The 23803-nt window shown below is 35.6% G+C and overlaps 3 protein-coding genes across 3 annotated transcripts; 1 reads left to right on the top strand and 2 right to left on the bottom strand.

The window, feature by feature from the left end:
* Nucleotides 1-46: 46 nt before the first annotated feature.
* Nucleotides 47-1589, bottom strand: LOC105287956 (ribosome-recycling factor, mitochondrial). Its single transcript, XM_011353853.3, has 2 exons — nucleotides 607-1589; nucleotides 47-422 (listed from the first exon to the last, which is right to left on the bottom strand). Exons 1-2 carry the CDS (start codon nucleotides 1206-1208, stop codon nucleotides 179-181), a joined length of 846 nt encoding a protein of 281 aa, XP_011352155.1. The 5' UTR covers nucleotides 1209-1589; the 3' UTR covers nucleotides 47-178.
* A 245-nt stretch (nucleotides 1590-1834) lies between these two features.
* LOC105287955 (interferon-inducible double-stranded RNA-dependent protein kinase activator A homolog) lies at nucleotides 1835-4320 on the top strand. Its single transcript, XM_011353852.3, has 3 exons — nucleotides 1835-2006; nucleotides 2567-2998; nucleotides 3078-4320. Exons 2-3 carry the CDS (start codon nucleotides 2651-2653, stop codon nucleotides 3744-3746), a joined length of 1017 nt encoding a protein of 338 aa, XP_011352154.1. The 5' UTR covers nucleotides 1835-2006; nucleotides 2567-2650; the 3' UTR covers nucleotides 3747-4320.
* Nucleotides 4321-4408: 88 nt separating this feature from the next.
* Nucleotides 4409-23752, bottom strand: LOC105287954 (dynein heavy chain 5, axonemal). The gene is given in 33 exon segments (XM_026967965.1): nucleotides 4409-5327; nucleotides 5514-5808; nucleotides 5984-6435; nucleotides 6510-6821; nucleotides 6950-7176; nucleotides 7277-9551; nucleotides 9553-10864; nucleotides 10949-12306; nucleotides 12458-12899; nucleotides 13079-13355; nucleotides 13437-13575; nucleotides 13645-13839; nucleotides 13995-14361; nucleotides 14424-14596; nucleotides 14707-15093; nucleotides 15224-15431; nucleotides 15624-16429; nucleotides 16656-17329; nucleotides 17497-18052; nucleotides 18131-18294; nucleotides 18479-18730; nucleotides 18871-19121; nucleotides 19343-19741; nucleotides 19887-20069; nucleotides 20206-20381; nucleotides 20513-20736; nucleotides 20872-21071; nucleotides 21193-21422; nucleotides 21527-21700; nucleotides 21765-22042; nucleotides 22244-22461; nucleotides 22572-22726; nucleotides 22790-23752. Coding segments are annotated over 33 exon segments (14028 nt in total). The 5' UTR covers nucleotides 23072-23752; the 3' UTR covers nucleotides 4409-4940.
* Nucleotides 23753-23803: the final 51 nt, after the last annotated feature.

The raw sequence follows: 23803 nt of genomic DNA, 5'->3' as shown, positions 1-23803 counted from the left end.
TAGTAAGTAAGGAATACAGATGTAATGAAAAAGAGAGTAACATGTATAATATTGTACACATGTATTTTTCCATTTATTAATTAAATTTGCTTTTATTAATTGCTTTGTACATTATCTGCATACAGCAGTTAAAAATGTAATAATATATTAAAATTGGAAATTATTAAAACCAAAACATTTAGTCAGAATCACCGAACAAATCTTTCTGTTTGGTTTCCAGCATCTGTTCAGCTGTAGCCATATATTGACGACTAAGACCATCTATGTTGTTTTCTATTCTAAATGCCACATCTTTGGCTAATCCTTCCTTACGTTTCACTACCTTAATTTCCTTGTTACGTATGTCTCTAATATTGTCGCAGCACTTCACGTAAAAGCTTTTTGCGTTTTTAAATAAGGTTTCTCTATGTTCCTTTGTTACCCTATTAATATAAATGTTGATAAATAGTTTACTTTAATAATTACTATTAATATCTTAATAATTTAGAATAATTGTATTTGATCTTTTGAAGCATAAAGCTAAATATTTTATATTTAGCATGCTTAGTTGAAAGTCACAATAAGCTTAAAAGTATTTTCAATAAGCTAGTAATATTTAAAACTTACTTAGGGATAGGAAGATAAATTGTGGTTCCATCTTGTTGTGGATTTAATTTCATCTGATTGTTCAGCAAGCTTTTCAGTATTTCTGGTATAGTTTGTGGAAATGTCGATACATCCAGCACAATCAATTTTGGTTTACGACTAATCTGTGCAAGCTCCTGTAACGTATAATTCTTGTCCTCAAATTTTACAGTCAATTCCTCAATAGCACCCACTGCTGATCTTACTGACAAATACTTGACGAAATCATTTTTCAGGCCTTCAATTGCTTTCTCAAATTGAGAAGTTATGTTATCGACGTTAACCACTTGTCCCATTTCATTATAATCAATATGCTGTGTTTTCTGTTTCTTTTTATCTTTACCACGATCTTTGCTTTTTGCTAATACACAGGTCATAGAAAAATTTCTTTCATTGGCCACTTTAGTATTGTACAGTAAAATGTCAGAGTGCTGATTGACTTGTGGTACTCTTTGCTGGCTTTGAAGATAATATATCTTTCTATTCAATGAACAACAATGTGAATGGTTTCTCATTGGTTTTAATGTTGAAATGACTGTATTTCTTAATTGGGTATTAGCACAGAAACGGATGCTTCCCATCATTTTTCACAAATGTTACTTTAAATGGTAACAATATATAGTAATTTTATATCTTCAATATATCTCCAATATTATCCAAATATTCGGATATTTATTTAGTTTTCACTTTAATTGTATTCATGAATAATACAAAATACTGTGACACATCTTAAATCTGATCACTTTTTTTAAGGTTATGGTATTTAACCTCTCTGTTTTAAGTCTGTGAACTTTTATGTGTCACGCTCTGTATTCAAATTCATCCAGAATTCATGAACTTATGATTTTCAAATATAATTGAACAAAAGAGATAATACAATTATTCATAAATTTTTCATTGAAACATAGCCATTATTTCGTACATTGCAATTGGTACATTTACTGGAGCTACACGCGAATCCACTGGCCAATCAGAATTCAGTTATAAGCGCAAGTAACCTGCTATTTGTTAATCATTAACCGTGCTAATCTAGATAATCTTTTTTCCATTTAGTTATACATTTATTATATTTATCGCAAGGAATATTTAAATAATTTGATATATTTTTAAAATATAAGTGACATAATTTAAACTATAGATTTTCAGTACTGGACTATTGGCAGTGAATATCGGGACGCAGCTCTAGAGAACCGTATTTTGTCGCTACATGGAAACCCGTATTGCTTTTCGCTTGTTTTTCGGCGAAGCAGATCTAAGTTTTGATATTCAAGTTATCGGCGAATAGGAATAGGATTCTCCGTTTTCCAACATCTGGAAGTTTAGTTGATAAGTGCATTTTCAAAAAGCGAACGAGGTTAGACAGCTGATTAGTCTTAATTCAGGTAAAGTAACAGAAAAGACTGAATTCTATACCAGATTTCGTTTCCGACGGAACGAAAATTTCAATTTTGATAATGCAGAATGAAAAATATAAAGATTTGTTCAACGATCCTACTAGCAAGGTCATTTTGTTTATCTTACATGACCTTTTATGTACGCTTATAATAATAATGCGCAAATAAGGTGATATTGACACTTTGTTTATGCAATAAACTCAAATTATAACAGTGCACTAAACTCAAGAATTCTATGTATTCTTTTGCACGTTTTACATGAGATGAAATAAAAGTCTATGCATACTTGGAGGAAAAACAATAGAAAACATGTAAAGTGTAAATATATGAAGTTGCAGTTAAACAATATCGATTAATATCGGATTATTTTTCACAAATATTAAATGCGAATTGCATTTTTTCTGTAGGTGTGCACTGTAAATTATTAGGTAACAATAGTTTCTGCTATCTGCAGTGCCACAAATGTGTTGAAGTCAGTTTTACTCATGTGTGCTGCTTATGTATCATGCAAATTGCGGTTACGTAATATTACTGTCATGATTTTACAGTGGTCTGGCGACTGATGAATATATTGTATGCAAGCACAGCTTTTGGTACAGAGTATCATTTAGGTTAAGAAAGCCACATAAAACATGAACAAGACACCGGTTTCCATTCTTCAAGAGATGATGGTGAAACAAGGGATGATTCCTGACTACGAGTTGATACATGATGGTGGAGGTCGTCACTTGAATACTTTTACGTATCAAGTTACATGTGATGGCCTCATTGCGAGTGGCACAGGCCGCTGTAAAAAGGATGCTAAGCATGAAGCTGCCAAAGCTATGCTAACGGAAATTGCCGTACATAGAAATTATCCGCAGCTACCAGCTGCCAGTGCACCGGAATCTCCCTCAAAATCACCATTCCATACCACTCCATTGCCACCAAAGATGCGAGCTGTAAATGCACCCTTTTTTAACGCTATAGGCGAATTACAGGTTATTATTATAGTCTATAGACATAATTATTATAGTCGTATACAATTTTATGAGATTATTCATTATTGTATTCTTTTAGGATCTCTGTGCCGATAATAATTTAGAAGAACCAATATATATTCCTATCTCAGATGTTGGGCCACCACATGCTAGAATTTTTACTATTCGATGTAAAGTATCCAGTTTTACGGAAGATGGAGTGTCAACGACAAAGAAACAAGCAAAACACGAGGCTGCAAGAAAAATGATAGACAAAATACAAGAACTCGTAGATGGGTTAAATGACACGTCTGCAAATGAGAATGAACTTTTATCCGTTGAAACTGACCATACAGAAGCAAATGAAAATGCAAAACGGTATTACCAATCTATTAAGCCAAAAAAGATTAACTTGGGCATTAAATTATCTGAATATCATGTAAAGTGGAAAGATTCCCTCGAAATTGATAAACGAAACGAAATATTGAAGGAATTGGATTGTATCATTGAAAATTCTAATAAATCGGAGCGACATGTAACTAATGAATTGATAACGGAAATATTATTTATGTTAGAGACTTTATTAACAGACTTAAATATAACGATCAATATGAGGAATTTAAATGCAAATAATCATTATTTTATGAAAGCAATACAACTCGACACATGTCCTGTTATTACTCACATTGGTGCAGGTGCAACAGAACAACTAGCTTCTTGGCAAGCTATTTTGCTGATGATAAATTCCATCAAATTGCTATTATCATAGAATATGTGCTAAAATAAAGTACAGTAGAATTTGTTACAACACACAGTCAAGTATAAGATAAAGTTAATTTTATTTTATATCTGTTTTGAGTTATGAGTTTTATCATTAATAAAAGTATTAACAAACATTTTTCTTAATTTTTCGCGCCACTTTATTTTTGGAAAAATTTTGCATTTAGTTTATTAATTTATAGATTATATATTATTAATTGTTATCTTCAATTTTGATAATAATACTTACATCACATGCACAAAATCACCAAAAATAATATGCTAGTGTATTTTGAAACATTAAGTTTATTTTGTGTGTATAATATAAATTTTACTATTATGGAGAGAATATTAATTTTTATAAGAATTTATTGTAAAGGAACAGAGAAAATACTTTCCTGTCAAATATATTTTTTTATACTATAGTTAAGAAATTTATTTCTTTTTATGATTTTGTAATGCATATAAGAATTGGTGATTATTTCATAAAATGGACTGAAATTAATTTGTAACACATTAAAATGTGATGAATAAATGTTAAAATATAGTAATATAAAATATCAAACCTTTTTTATTGATCAACATCTATATTTGTCATTTTTATTTACCAATTCCTAACATTAAAAGCTTAAAAGTTTTGAGATAATCATTGATATTATATTTTCTGTATATAGAATATTGTACGTAGTTTTTATTTATTAATACTTATTAACTAAAAAAAAAGTTGATAAATTTTCAGGACATATCACTTATTCTCAAAAGTTCGTTCTTTTAAAGATGTATCCTTACTATTCTCAAAAATTGCACATCTCGTTTTCTTTTGTCACACGTCGCATTTACTTTCATACACCGCATTCATTTTCATGTATTACATTCGCTTTCATACATTGCGTTTGCCAGCTTAGCTCTTTATATGATGCTTCTTACATAATGTTTAACTTTTTACACGATGCTGCTAAAATCACAAACCAATCATAAATAAGTCACCCACCGCTTCACACAATTAGATCAATCGTTTCGGCACTCACTCTTTCTCTCTCTTTCAATCTTTTACTCGTGATCTCATCTAACAGTAGATCAATCGCTCCGACATTCATAATTCTACATTATGTTTATTGTTTTCTTCGAAAAAGGAGCAAACTTGGAAAACTTGTTGCTAAATCTAATATGAGTAATCTTTGATTATCACTTGTTATTTAATTATTTATTTAATATCACATAATAAAGCTACACCTCGGAGAGTCCAGTGTCGGGGATTATAATCTGTTTCGAAATCAATTGAGCCTATATATTTCGCATCCGTTCTCTGAGGTTTTCTATATATAGGACATTCGTATAATTTCGGATCTTTGCCGGCGGTGGTATTTATTGCGAAAATATAAATAACCGGCATTTGTTCATAGAGAACTTTCGGCCTACTCTCAACGAGTTTCCCCGCTTTCCGATCGAGCGATGCACCTTCCAGAAACAAACCATGAACATAAACTCCTTCTTGTGGTTGACTTTTAATGTCCTCTTTATTAAAGCGTGTGGTTACATTTTGCAAGACCACGGAATCTAAAGCCCAACCCTTGTGCGCTCTAGTCACTTCCTAAAATTATTGTATTTTAATCTAGTTGAAAGATTAAAAAAGAACCACGAAATTTCTGATAGCTGTTAGTTATTGTTCTCTCTTGCATAACTACTTTTATCTTTTAAAATCTCTCGATTAATTGAATATCAATTTTTAAATATATGTAAGTATATTCGTTAATTTTTCATTAGCATGATTTCTCACCTGTCTCATTGCTGTTAAAAATCCCTGTGGATTAAAAAATCCAGTCATCCAAAATACTTTCGGACGGTCATGAGCGCACCACTGTCTGAACTGATAGTCCCTTTCCAAAAGCTCTGTGTACCAAAAGCCCAAAGTCGCTGACTCCCACGATATTTTCAACCATTTTTCTGGTACGCGTGCGTCGTACATTGCATCTAACGATTTTCGTAAACCTTGGCTCATCACAATAGTACCGTCGATAGCTAGTTTCAAATCCGTTAGAGTGCTTCGTACTTCTTTAATAACCCTCGAAATACTGAAAAACTCGTCATTATGAAAAGGAATACTTTCTTAAATTTTTATTACTATTATAATAAATGCTTTATTATAAATTGTAAAAATTATTAATTATAGAGCAAGTAGATAAAAATATTTTCTAAGCAGCATGTCTAGTTCATTACTATATGCAACAGATAAAGAGAAACGCTCACCGGTCTATTTCTTGCCTTAAAAATATGTTCATCGGCAGTAACGGTCCCATTCTTTGAAGTGCTTCCTTCACTTCGAAAGAAATGTATTGTTTGGGTAATTTAGACAGCATATCATTCGCTAATTTATATACAACGGTCTCTCTAGTTTCGCCACCCTGTGCGCCACCCTCTTTTGGCTGTACATTGAGAATCGTATCAAGTATTCCTTTCGCCGTGTTGATCTGATAAGTAATGTCGGCGTTTGGATGTAATCCAAAGACTTCCGGGGTGTCGGTAGCTTCTAAACCGTCAATATAATCTACGTATCCCTGAAGATTTCTTGTTTGTGGCACTCTGTATCCTTGATAAAATTCAAACCCTGGTCGTAATAGTACGTCGCAGAACCAGACATGTGTGAAAGTTGTTAATAAACGTTTGTCGAAATCATCCGTAACCCTACCACCGTATTGAACCTACATTGAGAAACATTTATGAAGTGGGATAAACACATGAACATATAAAATGAAGTAATATTATAGATTAAGACCTCTCCAAGCATGTAGCAAACAGTCGGCCAAGAAATGCCCTTCTTCGGATCCATATCGTCTAAATGGTTTTGTATAAATTGCACCGATGCTGCGAAATCTGCTTGATTAAATTCATAAGGTACATTCCAGCCAAGCGGTCCAAATTTTCTCCTCTCCTGTACTACAGTATGTAGAAATGCAACAGCGTATAGCAAGGGTGGCCATTGCGATTGTGTACTGTAATCCAACATGTCTTGTGTTACTGCTTGATAAGTTCTCTTTAAACTGGCTCTTATGCCTTGTGGTGGTTCATTCGTGAATTTGATTGCCATCTGAAATATATCGATGTTTCTATGTTTCTTCGAATGTACTTTGTAAAAATATTCAGTTCTTCATTTTTTTTGTAGAAACATTGATTTTATCTTAAGACATGTCTTAAATTAAAAACGAAAAATTCAACCTGTAGCAATCCGATGGGAAACTGAGAATGTACTTCAGTTGTCATCCAGAGTCTGAATATTTCATGAACGGTTTCTGTCTCGACAAGAGCATCCATTATTTCTGTACAGAAAGGCAACGACAAATGTATATTTTGCAAGAGAACCCAACCACCCGTACTCATAGCTTCGTTGATCATTCTTCGAGCGTGAAGCTCTTGGCCCTGACCCATAGATACTGAATTTAACGCTATAATGTTAAAAATTGTTTTAAAATTAAAACGTATTTACTTGATTATTATTAAAAACGAGTTTAACTTGTCAAAGTATTAATTTAATTGCATACTTACGAATCGCTTTTTGTTTGGCTAATGCCGTAATCTGAGGACTCGGATCAGATCCTATAGATAATAAGCAAATGAATGGTGTTCTAGGTTCAGATTCTAGCCATGTAGCTTCTAAATCCAGTATTTTAGCTTCACCGTATTCTTTACCCAATGACTCAGTGATATAATTTCTCGCTTGAGATACAGTTCTATCAGGACTCCACGATCTAATGAGCAATAATTTTCGGAATACGTCGAGACTCTTTTGATAGTCACAAGGCAATTCTTCTTCCTCTGGCTTCTCTTTTTCGTACCACATCTTCCATTCTTTCTCGCTGAATTCTATTTTAGTCAAGATATCCGAGAATACTTCCAAGCTGCTTATTTCGACTAAATTCAACCAGGTGATATCGAGTATCCACTTGAACGGTTTGGGCGTTACCGCGTTAAGGTCTAAAGATGCTCCGCCTTTAATAAAAGCGTTGAATTCCGCGTGAGAAATGGCACCTCTATGACAATCTATCTTCATGGCTAACATCAGCGTGAATAAGGATTTATGTCTTTCGTAAAGACTTCTCAGAGTAAACGCCCAAACTTCATAGGTAAGATAGCGCAAAATTATGTTTATCCGTTCGGACGTAATAGGACTCTTTACAGATTTTGTGATTGAGTTGTCAAAGATTGTTAAGAATTGTCTCAACGAGTTCTGATACATTACATTCACATTGCTCATTTCAACGATCAAAAAGTACAGAATAGATCCTCTTGATGCGACTGCACGAAATTCTTCGCGTGCCAAAGTGATTTTCTTCTCTGTCAGAGCAGACACTTGCAATTTTTCATTCACCGATTCAGCCGTGGTCTTCGTTTCTCGGAGAACGGTTATCAGAGCTTCGTCATCCACCAAAGAACCTTCCGAAGATGTGAGTCTGTGTAATAACGTACTTTCAAGTTCCTTCATTGAACGCTGGTTGGTCATGACTGATTCAAATAGAGCAACTCGTTCCGCTTCTAAGTCGGCTTTTTCCATAAGTATCACCCGGCCCAACAGCTGATCCTCTAATCCTAGCATTGTCACGGTAAAATCGATGATTGAGGTTTTTGCAGATATTTCTGGGCTGTATGCTGGATTAGGTAGTTTAGTAGTAATGTATAACATAAATCCTGGCATTACGTCGCACTCCTTATCTCCAACAATGACCTTCTCAATGGATCCTGATTTAATGAAGTTCTTTTCGAGTACGTTATCGAGTACCGGATCAAGTTCCTCTGCAACATCTTCAATCAGCAGTGGTCTACCTAACGAAAGACTGTCCTCAAGATGAGTCCGAAAGTACTTATGATTTAACGAAGTGATCTGCAACTCGTTTGTGCATTCTTTATTTTTGATCCACATCTTTCCTTGATTCTGAGGATCTACAAGAAGAGGGTAGGACGAAGATTTGGTAACGATAAGCGCATTCTGCACAGATAACTCGTCATTTGGCAATCCCTGAAGCGTCCATTCCGACGTTGTTGCACTATCGACGAGCATGGTCGTTATATTTAAATTTTTAGTAAAAGGAATCGATCTGGTCATCAAAATATTCATCCATCCAGTTACCAAACTGGCTCGATATTGCTGATTATAAGGCCCACAATATGATAAGAATCCTGTTGCTAATTGAACATCTCCAACTAATCGTCCTAGTTGCATTTTGAATTCTTTGCTCTGTTCGGTCCAACGAATCTTTTCCCCGCCCAATCCATTTATCAGAGCAGTAGCAGCTGTCATTTTTCTCAGACACACGTTCGCAGCTTCCGTCAATCGTTGCTTCTCCGCTACCGCGCTGTCATACTGCTCTTTGACTTTCTGTAGAGCCATTTCTCTCTCGGATAATTCTCGTTCAGCATTTGCCAGATCCTCCATAGCAAGCTTCAGTCTTGCTTCTTGTAACGCTAAATTAGCCTTCAAAGGAAGAACCTCTTTGTTAACGGAATGGAAGAACGCCATAGCCTTGGTCCATGACAATAAACCAGCTACGTCGCCGCAAACGCGTCTGGCTGTTTCCATATTGTAATCCTCCATCTTGAAATATGGTTGCAGTAATTCGATCATCTCGTTATTAATTATATCTTTTGGATAATTTTGTAATTGTAACAAAAATGTCGTGCTAGCCATTAATTTCAGTGATTCCGCCCATGAAGGTTTCGGACATGGTGCAGCAGTATCGGGTACAACAGGTCCGATTTTCCGTTGAAAGAGAATCAAGACGCAATCCATGATTCTCATTATTAGATGTGGTGGTCTACCAAGCTTTTCTCACTGTTGCAATGTGAGCAGGTTTGATTGTATTCAGAGCAGCTTCTGCTTCTTCCAACGCTGGTTTTGCAGCTTCCAATTTTTGTTCGGCCAGCGCTTTTTCGTCGGCTATGCAGGCTACCAGTTGTTCCGCTTTCTCCTTTACTCGTTGTACTTGATTTTTAAAAGCTTCCGCCTGCATGGCTTTCTTCGTTACTTCTAAAAGTACTGTCTCAGCTTTCGCGGAAGCTTGAGCTAACTCCTGTTCCATTACAGCTAAATCTCTTTTCAAGATCTCTACTGATATCGACGCCTCTTCAAGTTTTGCTAAACCTGTGTCCATTCTTTTAGCTGCCTCACTAAGCTCATGTTGCTTGGAGCGATAAATATTCTTATATCCACCGATAAAGTTCAGATAAGATTTTGGAGTCACATGAGTGGCGCGCCGAAATCTTTGGAAGTATTCGACCGAAGTTCCCGAAACGATGTCCTGTATGGAACCCAATGCGTTCACAAGTTCGTCTTTTACGTCACTAGTACAAGCAATCTCAAAGTCATGAAGGAAATGCTTGGCAACTAGAACTAGAGCATCTTTAGGCCACGGTTGAAACCAGTCTATGGTACAACCTGATATGAGTGCCGGGAAACGTTGAGCGCGATTTCGAAATTTTTCACCTACAGGTGAGAAGCAGAAAACTACGTGCAAATTCTGGCAAGTTCTTTGCAAAAAGAAATCCATCACCAATTCATTACCGACAGTTTTCTTAGGATTTTCACATAGGCGTTTCAACATAGGCGATAACTCTGAGATGATTTCCGCTTGCTCATCACGCGTGAATAAGTTGCTGATAACTCCGGAACTCAGAATATTGTTGAGATATTCGAGGAAACACTCTTCTTTGATATCAAGATCCGTAAAGATGAACGCTGTACTTTTGCCTTGTGCACCGCATGTGCGATACAGAAATTTGAGATCTTCTAAGAAATTGGTTACGTTATAAGATCTAGTTAAAGTAATCTGAAATGTCTTGTATCCGGCGATGAAAGAAGATAGCTTCGTAAGACTTTGTTTGCCAGAACCGCCGACACCTACTAGCATTACGTTGCCTTTTGGATGTCTAATTACTCTAGATATCTTTACTATATGCAGCATGGCGTCGGGGAAAAATACTAGATCCATTCCAGCACCTCTCTGCATTTCGTTGTATTGTGCCAGGAACATGTCTAATCTCTCTCGCAGCACTTGATCGTCAAAAACAGGTTCGTACACCTTCGGAAGTTCCGCGTCTGCGTCACCTTCACCTTCCTCACCAGTTGGTTCTGGAGCATCTCTGTAAAAAAAATAAATGTCGTTAATATGACATAATATTTGTAACGTAAAACAATTGTTGCGAATTATTACTACAATTACGTACCTCATAAAATCGACAAAGCCAGGATCTTGATCTAGCATGTCTACGTAATTTTCTCCTAATACATCGGCTACCACGCGAATTAGTTCTTCGTCAAACCAATCTTTGTCACTTTGTATTGTAAATCTGTCGCTGAACACTCGTGTGCATTCGTGTTTCCAAAGCAGCATCAATATGCTTTCCTTGTCAATGACCGTTGATAATGTACCGACCATGCCTTGCCAGATTCTTGAGAGATCTCGCAGATTGAAGACATAGTGAAACTTCGCGGGTGTTGGCAACAGCTTCATCCGTGTCCTTTCCCAAAGATTTCTGGTCAAGGGAATCATTTTTTTAACGAGCTGACGCACCTCTTGTGAGAATCCTCTTTTAACATTGTAATGTCCTTCGCCCAAAACGCTAAAAATACGATCGATTGATGCATTGTCAGGTAACGTGCAATTAAAGATACAAAACTGTCTCTTGAGTCGCGAAGGAATATCGTTTCTTCCACCACCGGGTTGACACATGGCCGCCAAGAAAGTTACATCCACAATTGCAGTAAAATCACCTGGTTTCTCCAGAGAATAAAATCCTTTCATGTCCATCGTCTGTCGGACGATCTCATTCGTCACTTGATCGCCCCATTCATTGATTTCCGGCAAGTTTACATCGTCGACAAAGATCAGCATCTTTTTGCCGCCTGGTGGTCCGAATGTATTTCCCAGACGCTTTTCTACGTAACTTTCGATGGTTTTTTGAAACTGATATGCACTGGTTGCTGAACTGAAATTGAAGCAACGATTTAAGGTCGTGTCTGGATTCGCCTTTTTCATGTACGATTTCATCATGACAGTTTTGGCAGATCCCTGCTCGCCTACAAGCAGTACAGCTTTATCTTGACGACCAATCAGATCGATTAGATATTGAATCCTCACATTATCCGGTATGGGTATCACAACATTGCAATAATCGGGCGTCGAAGATTCAGGGTAGACATAATTAGTTACCATACTTGTCCACGTGTCCCACACGCCTTTATTAGTAACGAAGAAATCGAATACCGTGGCATCTAAATAACTGTCAGAAGTTGGAAGATCCAAGGTAGCAAACTTTTCTCGAAGATATCTATCGTACTTTTGTCTATCGTCGGTTTCCAGTAACGCTCCTATGCTCCATACTAACGCGAACACATAAAGACGTTTTAGATATTCTGCCGTTAGGGGTTGAGGTTTGTCTTGTTCTGCATCTTCATCCTCGGTTTCTTCTACTGTTGTCTCAGCAGGTATCAAGCCTTCCAGCAGACAAAGCACTTGTCTCACTATATTAGCTTGTAAGACGTCGATAGCGAGTGTCAAGGTCTGTGTACTCCATGAATAAACCTAGATTTCAAAATTTATTTACAATCGTGCACGTAATGTTTCAGAGTATAGATTTTCTTGTTAAATTATTTGTTACTCAAACTTTATAATAAACGGTATATTTGCTATTTAAGATATATATAAATTTTAATTCTTTAGTAAAGATAATTACCTGTACGAAAGAATCTGCGAATAATTGTTCGAGAACTTCCTGCTCCAGAGATGATCGTGATTTTAACCAAGCGGTAACAACCGGATTCCAATCTAATCCTGAAGAGCTCATATACACCATACCGTTCCGCGAAACAGTTGCAGGACTTGCATTGTCAATATTGTGTGGCTCGAAAATAATTTTACATGTTGGTGCCATTGATAATCTATCGCCATTAGCCAAAGTTAAAGTTTTATTATCATCTAGTACGGAATTTAAATTCTCTATCCAAATGCTATCAACGGGACCATCGAGCACTAGCCATACATGTTCGTCTGTCTTCAATTTCAGCGTTTTGCGCCATAAAGCTGAGAAAATGCCATCCGTCCAATCGTTGGTGGCTACTTCTAAACGGCCGAACATTTGAGCGGCTGTTATGCTTTTAGGATTCATCCTCATTTCCCTGTAAAATTAAATGCATTATTTGTAATTTCGACAAATAGGAATTTTTAATTCAAATAAGTTTATGATATTTTACAAAATTGGTTAATTAATTGACGAAAATTACAACACTCGTAAGATATTTTCTAATAATTCTTAAATGCTTTACATACTCTTGCATACATTTGCAAATTACGTTACCTATGGGAGTCGCCACATTGTGTCAACGCTTTCATCAGAATATGTATACAAGTAGTCTTGCCAGCACCGGTCGGACCTAATGTCATGATACCATGCCTTACTCTTTGCGTCTCGTAAAGCTGTATTAATTTTAGCACCCACGGCGAATGATAAACCAATCCAGCTTGCTCCACTTGTTCGTTAATCGCTGTTTCTAATTCGGGGTACGATGTTTTCTCCAGGGCTTGATTGGGGAACAAATCAGCTACGAGAGATATGAAAAGTGGTTCGTCCTCATCTGCAGCAAAGTACGCATTTTAATATATTTGTAGCTAGTTTGTATGTAATCTCTGTATCAAGTATTAATTAGCATAATGACCTATGAGTTTCGAAAGATTCATGTCTCTTAAAACTCGCATGACAATCGTGCTCTCCGAGTCTTTCGAATTAACTCGCTTAGCCGCTCCTAAAGTTCTTAAGACGGATAATATATTTCGCAGACCGAAATCATAGTGAACCTGCGATTAAAATATGTCGTGATAAGTTTAATTGCTTTTCTTAATGTTATTAATTACGTTATTAGTTACCTGTTTGGTTAATTGCTCCTCGCACAATTTGTAAAGTGTATAAAATTTACGAGCAAGAGTAATATTCTCCAAAAATCCGCAACTGGCTAATTTTACGCGTATGATAATCTGCCGATCAGGTACCATCATGGCAACTGTGCGAAACTGTATCTTCAAATTTTCTGGCAATTCTTTCCGCCCAGCATAGCCAGGATTCTGCAATTTATATAACACTGAGATCTTTTGCATTATTATGAGATATTTTGCGTATCTTAATCATTTTGCCATATTATATTTATTTTTATTAACTATAATAAATAATAAAACATTTTTAAATTACTCTGCTATGTTAAATGAAAATATAGTGTTACCATAGTAATAAATATCCCGAGTTCCGGACACATGTCGATTTGATCTCCATCCGTGAAGGTAAACTGTTTCTTCTTCTCTTTCTTTGCTGAAAGTACCACAGCAACTTGCTGCGCGGCAACGGATAGAACTGGCAATTCAATTCTGTTGAACTCATCGAAACAACCCCACGAACCACTTTGTGCTAATCCTTTGTAAATGCGACCTAATCCTCGATAATCCATTTGATCGGAACAATTAAAAACTACGACATACTTTGCTAAAGTTTTCCCCATATCCTTTACGGTCTCAGTTTTTCCAGTTCCTGCGGGGCCACAAGGAGATCCTCCCATTGACATCGACAAGGCTTGTGCTAAAGTTATGTAGCATCTGAAAAATTGTTAAACAATGCGTATTCGATATTGTAAAGTGTAATTTATCATTGCAATTACCTATCGGTTAATGGCGTGATAACCAATCGCTCGGTACATCCTAGATATTCATTTTGATAGATAAATTGAACATCCGTGATACAAATGGAAGTCTTGTCCAAATCTTCCTTAAAATAAAATCTGCATTGCTTCAACCACTCGAAGTCATTTACGGATCGTACATTTAGGCGGCACTGAATAAGTAGAATGATTTTTCAATTATTTGCCTTATTAAGATTTGTATTTACATTTCTGATGCATTATGTATAAATACAGTAAATAAAAATTTAATTTAACAACGTACCAATATATCGAAAATATCGCGTTGATGCACGTGTATAGTAATCAATGTTTCAAACTTTCTACGTTCTATTTTAGTAAGATCTTTTGTAGTTTGATCGATTAGAGTATTTAGAAGATCAAGAAATTTATTATTCGTCTCGAACATGATCTTTTTATCAGCACGAGCTTGAGCTAAAGCCAGTTCGCCATCTCGTGTCCAGATCATTTGAATGCCTAACAATCCTATTTGGGCAGGCATCTTGTCGAGAAAGATCAGCAGATTGAAGTTTGCATCGTTGATCATACTATAGCATTGACGGATAATAGTGTGCAATGAAAACTGCGACGTTTGTAATAATTGCATCAACCATATTTCTACAGAACCTTCTGCTCTCACTGCTTTTTCAAGCTGTACAAAATATATTGCAAACAAATTAAAATTTGATTTCTCAAAATTTAAACTTACAATTATAATAATTTGTATTATAGACAATATATGTATAAAAATGCTGTTTTAACTTAATTAATTAAATACTTACCAGTATAGTCTCACCTTCTGATGAAACGATGGCTATCATTTTATTATATTCAACATCGTGGAACGTGACGTAGCGTGTATTATCAAAGATAGAGAGCAAGTGATTTTGTATCGTGTGAGAATCAGACGCTTGGCCGAGTATCTCCAAGAGCGCAGGGTCAGAAACGAAGAAAAATCTCGGAAACATCATACGTTTTTTCTCCAGATAGCTAGAACAATTAAATATTACAGTAAATGCTTTTCGTATAATAAAAATATTAACAATAAATATCTCCCTCCATATAATATCATAATTGAGATTTGCTGTACTTAAATTAAAAATTATAGTTGATTATCCTTCTGTAGAATGTGATTACTAAAGAAGAAAGAAGATGTAAAATCCAATTGTAATATATACTTACCCGCTTAGAGACTTTTGACATAACTCTAATTGCTCTTGTAAATGTGGTAGAAGTTGCTTCAGCAAATCATCACCCACGCAGCATTGTATAACCCCGGGTGTATCATGGGCCCGTTGCATAATCTTTTGCCAGCTTTTGTCGATTTTGTTGAATCTTTTAGCTTCCTTCGGTAGTTGTTTCGCGATATCGCCACCCACAAATACCCCCTCGAGATAGACCCACATATTTTGTACAAGCAACCATCTTTCGAGAATCTCATTTGTATTGGTTAAATCCGACAACCATTGTTGTATTTGTTTTCTGAAGGGCGCATTATAACGATTTGACATAAGGGAACCAACAAGCATCAAGCTATCTTCCAGCTGACTGATGGTCTCCGCTGTCGTATCTCCTCTCAGCAACAATTCTCCCCTGTTGTTGAATGTCATAAAAGTCAATTCGTGAGCTGACCATTCACTTACTACTGTCCTTAATTTGCCTTCGATATCCTTTTCCTTCACGGCTGATATGCAGGTATCTTCGATATCTTCTTTGTATTTCAGCAGCGGCGCCTCAAGTATGTTTTTAAGACAGAAACCTTCACTCTCAATCTCAAACGGGTATCTAGTAACTTCGATGATTCTCTGCCAGTGGCGCGGTTTCATAGCCTTGTTTGCCATCAGTTCGAGGAGCGGACACATGTCGTTAAAGTCGTCGATCGTTTTCTTAAGCGCGAAGAATGCCGGCCACTCTTTCAAAGCTTTTGGTAATTTGCGACAGCGATTTTGGAACTCCATCAGTTCGTTATTTATGTCTTCAATGTTAACCTGAATTATTTATATAATTAATAATTTCTCATTTACATATTAATTATATAAATTGTATAAAACGTTTCAAAAAATGAAAAATATCATTATTGAGAAATTGAAGATTATGAATGAGATAAATAAATGAGATAAATTTTTATACATTACGTATTAAAATATTTACATGTTTTAAAAATATAATGTGTATTCTGTGTTTAAAGAATCTGAACACAGCACAGTTTCTTACCTCACCCCACGGAATATCATAATAGCTGTTGACTCTGTCGATGACGTCGTTGTACAGCTTGTATAATTTCTGTAATAAATTCAGCTCCTTTCTGATTTGCGATAGTTCCGGATAATCCGTGATGGGTAAACCGAAAAGTTCTTCACCGCTTTGGTAGGTCTGAAGCTTTCGCCACATACCGTCGCACCTATTCTGGAACAATATTTGCCGGTCTGACGCCTCGCGCGGGCTCAAATCCGGTTGCATTGGTCCGGATGATCTGTACTCCTCACAGCATATTTCATTATCAGTGCGGAATTTCTCGAGATTATTCTTTAGATCGTTTTCGAATTGCGGTTGCAAGTTCAACAGCAATATGTTACTCTTTATCGCCTGCGCCAACAAGTTTTGCCACGTGTCTCTCAAATTGTCGACCTGCTCCAAGCATTCCTGATCCACGGGCACCTCGTACCTGGTGACTATGTTGAAAGCTTCCTCGATAGGATCAATCTTGAGCTCCATGTCGACCTCCTGTTCGCGAATCTTCTTCAGGGTGTCCATAATGAGGCGTACGTCATCCAGATCGCGTATCTGATGATCCAACTTGCGGTCCAACTCGCTTATCAACGCATAAACGTATTCCATTTCGCGACGATACTTCTTTTTCATTGCTTGACCGATCTTATGTGTGCAACCTGCAAAGATTGTTAAATTGTATGCTACACATTGCTGATGTATTAATAAAATGAATATATTCTTGTTTCTTAGAATTTTTTATTTTTATGATTTCTTTGTTACTGATTAAATAATTAAGTTCATACATTTATAAGATTTAAATAACGATACGATACGATTAATTTACCTTTAATCTCTGTATAAAGACCATATTTCAACTTGTCTGTTGATACAGCGATTGATGTACCAAATATGATCATATCCGGCTCGGTGGCCAATCGATCTTCAAGTTCACTGTGTTTACGCAGAGTAGCTTCGAATTCTGTCAAAGAAATTTGCAGCAACTCACGCATATTGCGCTCGTTTTTCCAAAGGAATTTGTAAGGTTTCCAACGATCGAGAAATTCCGTCAAGTCCTGTAAGTTCGACGTGGCAGCCAATCTTCTTGATAAATGAATGTCGCGTTTCATGCTATAACGTACCTGCCGCAATTCCAATGTACAAGTGCTCAACATGCCAAGCAATTTAATGATTTCTTTATTATCCATAACCATCGTGTAGAAATTTCTCTCCTGTATTGGAAATATTGGCTTCTCTTCGGAGATAATTTTATACAATCTTCGTCTTCTGGTTTTCGAATCCTCCGGTTCTTCCTGCTTCTGCTTCGCAACGTTATCTTGCGCCCGTAGTACGACGTCAGCCAGATTTCTTTTAGATGAGTAAGGTAGAGTTTTCCACATGTTCTAATGATGAAACCAAGTAACAAAATATAAAATATGAAATATACATTACTGTAAGAATTTTAATATGACCTTCGTTACCTTGCTTCCTCTGGAATTCCATTGCGCCACTCCTTTCGCGACACCCGTAATAATTTTTCCAACCGACGTCAATGCTTCCTGAACATCATCCAGACTTGGCTTAACAGTTACTGCCGGAATCATCAACGTTGCATGTAATAAAAATACTGGATTCGGCGATGCCTCTATAAATATAATAATTTTTAGATACAGTTTAAGATAAGTATTCTTATATGATATACGAATTAAAATAATTTGAAATTAATTTGACACATCAAAGACTTTTTTGAATATTTTTGTAATAATTTCTAAAATTATCTAAATAAAATCGCTTAATGTATAAATAAATTAAAAGTTTTTTAATATTACCTGAATCAAGTTCTCGAATAAATCGTCTTCTGATTGCATCTAGAGATACTCTAATGACTTTGATTAATACATCCACGACCTTCCTGGAATAATATCGTCTCATCTCAGATACCGCATTTCGAACCATTTCTTGCATGCCTTTAGGTAAAGTACCAGGTGTCGTCAATAACTGATGGGGATCATCAAAGTAATTCCACACGATGGACCAATCCTGTTGAACAGTTTGTTCCGTTGCTTCTTCTTCTTCCGCTGCTTTATTTTAAATAAGTTAAAAATTTTAATAAGTTAAATATATACTAAAAGAATTTTAATATCCTAATCTTGGTAAAAAGATACAGAGTCATATATAGAGTCTAATATCGCAAAATTACAAAACTTGACATTCATGTTACCTTCACTAGTAAGAAATTCAAACTGTTTGTAATTGGCGGTGCTTTTGAAATTATCCATGGCTTTCTTAACTAGCTGCAATACTTCTTCCACTGCTTCTTCGACCATCGTGCTCTTACGATGCAAATCTACTGCTGCCATTCTACATATTTCTTCGTTCTTCTCTACGAATTCTTCTATCGTCCATGGTTGATCGGACTCAGGCAAAGTATGCAAAGTTACTTTTTGCATACTCTCCAAGACTTGCAAAATTCTACAACACGAATTATTATGTATTATGAAATAAATTTACATTATTTTAAAACTACGTAATATTCTTCATACTGTGCAAGCCTTTCTCGAAATTTAACAAAAAAATTATTATTCAGTAAATAACTTTCTGTTAATTATTAAGTATTTGTTATTAATTTAATTTTTAGATGCCCTTTTATTATGTAATAATTAATTCTAATGATTATCTGATTCTCAATATACCTGTTATCATATACGTCATGAACTCTTGTAATGAGGATATCAAAGGTTTTGATCTGTTCTTTTGTATTTTGACAAAAGTCTTTCCAGTCTGGCTTGGTCCATGTTAAGATAGTTAAGCCTGGTTCTAATAAAGATGCGACACAAACTAGATGCGGCAACAATAATGGTCGAACTTCCAATTTTACGCGCTTGGCGGTGCAAACAAACTCTTCGATCATAAGTTGGAGAGAATCCGTGACTAGCGTGAAATAATCTCTCTTTGCTAATATTGTTAATGCAACAATTGGAATCTCTAAATTTATTTTTGCCAAGCAATCGGCTTCACGTAGCAAAAGAACGACTCGATTTTCCAAATTGACCTTTACTTTCGCCGATTTTTCGTCGACTACCAGCAACGGTCTGTTACACATATGTATATATATAATTATACACATAACATTTTTTTATAATTTATTATTTTATATGAAAAATTGTATATGCATGAAATTAAAAAGCTATCTATAATAAAATAAATTTTTGTTACTAATCCTATATAAAATCTGACCGTTTTAGACAATCCTCGATAACCCAGGAATTTTGATGTGTCCAAATTTCAGCAATGTCAGTCTGATATTGTTTCAGAATTATGATGGCATGATTGTATCTTTTTATCAAATCGGCAGTCAATGGCAATGCCTTGAGAACAGGATGATTTGACACGGATGTCATCAGTTCATCCAAATGTATTCTAATAAAGTTTCAATGTTATTTTTCGAAAAACTGTATTTAACATATATAATTTTCACTAATCTTTGAAATTTTTAATTTTTAAATATATTTTAACTGTAAATACACAAATAGCTCTATATAATTATCTTGCTTACTTTAAGGAGTTTGCCCACGTCAAACGTCCAGCTATAGGCGGCATGTGTCTTGGTAATGGCGGATCATCTCTTTGCCGCTTGAACAGCTTCAAAATTCGGTCTATCTCTTTATCGCAATACTTTACGACAATATTATATTTTTCCTCTAATTTCGTAAGCGGTATTTTTTCGCTAACCTTATAACATATTAAAAAGATATTAAAAAGAATGCCGTATTAAGAAAATATTAGAAAAATAAGCACTTTTTAAATTATGCGCGATATTCTTCATGCATTTATGAAAAAGTTTTTTATCTATATATTTTTACCTTCTCGAATCGTATTAAAAACCGTATACCATGCGGTGTCTCCCAAACATCGGCGTAATTCGTTTCAATAATATCGCCGATGTCCTCTTTCAACGCGTCCGTCTTTGCCATAAAATCATCATAATCAGTGTCAAAGTCAATATTTCTTGAATCCAAATAATCGTAAGATTTGCTAGTTGCAATCTTCTTAGCTTCGTCAAAGGTTGTCATAGCCTCATCTAATGCTAAAATTTAATAAGATAGATATATTTTTAGATATATTGTAAAGATATGTAATTTATTTAATCTTAATATTTAGTAATACTTATATTTAATAACTACCTTTATAATGAAAGTTAGATCAAAAATGTATGTCATACCTTCTCCGAGGAGCAAACCTTCCATTCGTCTCTCAAAGAGAATTTGGTAATCCTGTATGAGATCAAACATTGTCAAAATCTTGCGAATTCTAGCGCAGAAAGCATCAAATCGACCAAACACGTGCGTTTCTGAGAAAGAGAACTCTTGTTCTGTAACTGCTGGTGAACATCGAACTAGTCTGTATGTCTCTCTATAGGCCCTTGAAAGTTTAATGCAAAAGAACATAATGAGAAAATTTTTCCATACCATTAAAGAAATTTGATTAGTTTTGTTTTGGAAGACTATTATTTATTGTGCAAAATTTGATTAAAAGTATATACTTGTTTAAACGTAGGCAATGCTTTAGTCTCGATCGGGCAATTGCACGATCTTGGCTCCAAACCGTTTCACGACCTCTCTCCGTGATATAATCTCGACAGGCAGCAATCATTTGATTTGTGATTTTAATCATTAAAGAGCTAGTTCTTTCCGAAGTGTTATAATATCTAGAGACACTGTATATCAATCGAACAGTTTGCAGTAATGATACGAGCGAATCTCGCATTTTTACCTAGAAAATAAAAATCTTCAACTTTCTGTAAAGTTATTTAAATCTGCTTTTTTTAAAATTATATCTTGCTTTTATATCTCTTATCTTATCTGAAAAAGCCTTACAGGATCGTCAAGATAGAGGCAATGACAGCACTTTTCTAATGCTTGGATAAACTTGGCATTATCTTTGGCTTCGTTGTAACAGTAAGTTACTTCATTTTCCGCATCGACCCAGTCTTTAATTACCTTTGAACGAGCGACTTGCAAACACAAGAGTGACATAGTGACTTCGTGATCCTGCAAATTTACTTATGCTAAAAACACTAACTTTTGTACATATGCAAATAGGGTAGAGCAAAACCTGTAAACGGTTGACCAATTGACTAAATTGCGCGCCTCGTCGTTTCCAATATTCAAGTTCTTGTTGCGGTCCGGAATCATCGTTCTCTCTTTTGACTTGCTTGCTCTCCGCCATAAAATCTTTGAGTTTCTTTATCCAAAGTTTTACTCTTTCCTCAATCTGTTCCACAGTATTTTCTTTCGCTATGAAAGCCTTCGCTTCTTCAAAGTTATGCACTTCCATCATCATTGGTTCGCCGTCGGTGAATATGCTACCCTCAAGTGCTACCTTTTCACAAACTTTAGAAATATCACATAAATTTAAATAAGTATTTGCAACTATAATTTTAAAAAATATAACGTTATCGGTTTTTTATATTTAATTGGAGTATTATTTGTTTCGGAATTTATTAGATTATTATAATATTCGCAAATATTAATATTGTTTTGACATAAATATAAAACTGAGATTTACAATTTTATTTGTATTTGGAAAAATACCTTTAAGAGCGCTACAAAAAGATCTCAAGCCAGGCAATAGCAGACTCTTAATCATCGAACATTCATCTTCTGTGCCAGGATGCGCTAACGCATCCATGAATACTTGCTCTACAATCCGCTGAATAGAAGTTACAATGCCCACCTTCATTGTGTCTATTATACCCGTATAAAGATCTTTATGAAATCCTTCTTCTGGTAATTGTTTAGACACGCTGATTCTATATAAGCGATTTAATTTCAATAGTAATGGACATAATTTTTAATATTAGCGACTACGACATATAAACTTGCACAGAATGTTTGGTGTAAAATTGTAATATTAAATCACCTAAACATATAAATACAAATGCCGGTGCAAGGCACTTGCCAGCCGTCAGTTAGAAAAAGTTTCTTCTTCGGTGGCTCCTTTGGTTCTTTTTGTTCCTTTACTTTCGATGTCGTTGCGTTTGGAGCTGATCTAGAAGTTACAGTCTTTGGCTGCACCTTTAATAGAATTTCCATTACTATTCTTGCGCTTTTAACTATTTAACATTGACAATTCTGTACCGTATCAGTCGGAGGTTCCGGCTCTTCAACCTCCTGATAATACCAAACAAGGGTAGATCTCATATGTGGCACGAACAGTAGGTTAATCTCATCCAACATATCACCCTCGAAAACGTGATCCATAACTTCATGACGCGACAATTGCGTCGCGTCCACCAAGAGTTGAAAGACAAATTCCAAACGTGGGTCCATCTCTCCCCGCCTTGCTTTCCTCTCGCATTCTTCTCGCCGTTTCTGCAAGCATAATATAATTTTCGTACATAAAATAGAGGCCAATGACATTTTGTCAGTCAATTGTATATCATCAAAGTTGTAAACAATTGAAATAATTTATTGGTTTAATAATATGTAAACTAATGTCACGTTTTTTCCGTGGCAATAAAATATGCAGAAATATCAAGCCAGCATTCTTGCGAAGAGTTGACCTGGAGAGCATCTTCAGGACCCTCTTCGTCGCTACCGTCCTCGGAATTGTCCGATTTTTGTTTGATGAGCTGCGGTTGCACAAACATAATGGGATAGACGGAAAGCAGCACGTGGCTATGTTGAAAGCTTACTGAGCAGAGGAGTACAATTTGCACCGAAAGCTACCCTCGGATTTAGTAAATTCCAACAAGCGCGCGAAATGGTGCGAGGGGCGGCTCACAATGCCACGATTTCGTGTCTGGTACCGCCCTTTGACGCATCGTTCGTGTCGTGTGGGAATTTCCGCGCGGTTCAACTGCTAGTCAATAACATTACATTGTAGACGTCTGCCTTGGGAACTGGTAAATATTATCTGGCACCACGTTGTACTTGTATGAACTTTATACTTGATAAATATTTATAGAATAGTGTTGTATACATAGCATAGTGAGAGAATTATTGTTATTAGGTCTATTATGAACTCTTTAGCAATAACATGTATAATTAAAATGATATAAAACATACATACATACATACATACATACATACATACATACATACATACATACATACGTACATACACACATACACGCACATATATAAGCATTA

The sequence above is a fragment of the Ooceraea biroi genome, chromosome 2 (assembly GCF_003672135.1).
Source record: "Ooceraea biroi isolate clonal line C1 chromosome 2, Obir_v5.4, whole genome shotgun sequence".
NCBI classification, from domain to species: Eukaryota; Metazoa; Arthropoda; class Insecta; order Hymenoptera; family Formicidae; genus Ooceraea; species Ooceraea biroi.
The sequence above is the reverse complement of the archived record's forward strand: the minus strand, read 5'-3'. Positions and strand labels throughout refer to the sequence as shown.

Excerpts from the sequence above, each read along its gene's own strand:
- LOC105287956 (XM_011353853.3), bottom strand. The coding sequence starts at position 1,208 with ATGATGGGAAGCATCCGTTTCTGTGCTAATACCCAATTAAGAAATACA. Across the intron at positions 423-606 it reads ATTTATCTTCCTATCCCTAA|GGTAACAAAGGAACATAGAG; the intron begins GTAAGTTTTAAA and ends TTATATTAATAG.
- LOC105287955 (XM_011353852.3), top strand. The coding sequence starts at position 2,651 with ATGAACAAGACACCGGTTTCCATTCTTCAAGAGATGATGGTGAAACAA. Across the intron at positions 2,999-3,077 it reads ACGCTATAGGCGAATTACAG|GATCTCTGTGCCGATAATAA; the intron begins GTTATTATTATA and ends GTATTCTTTTAG.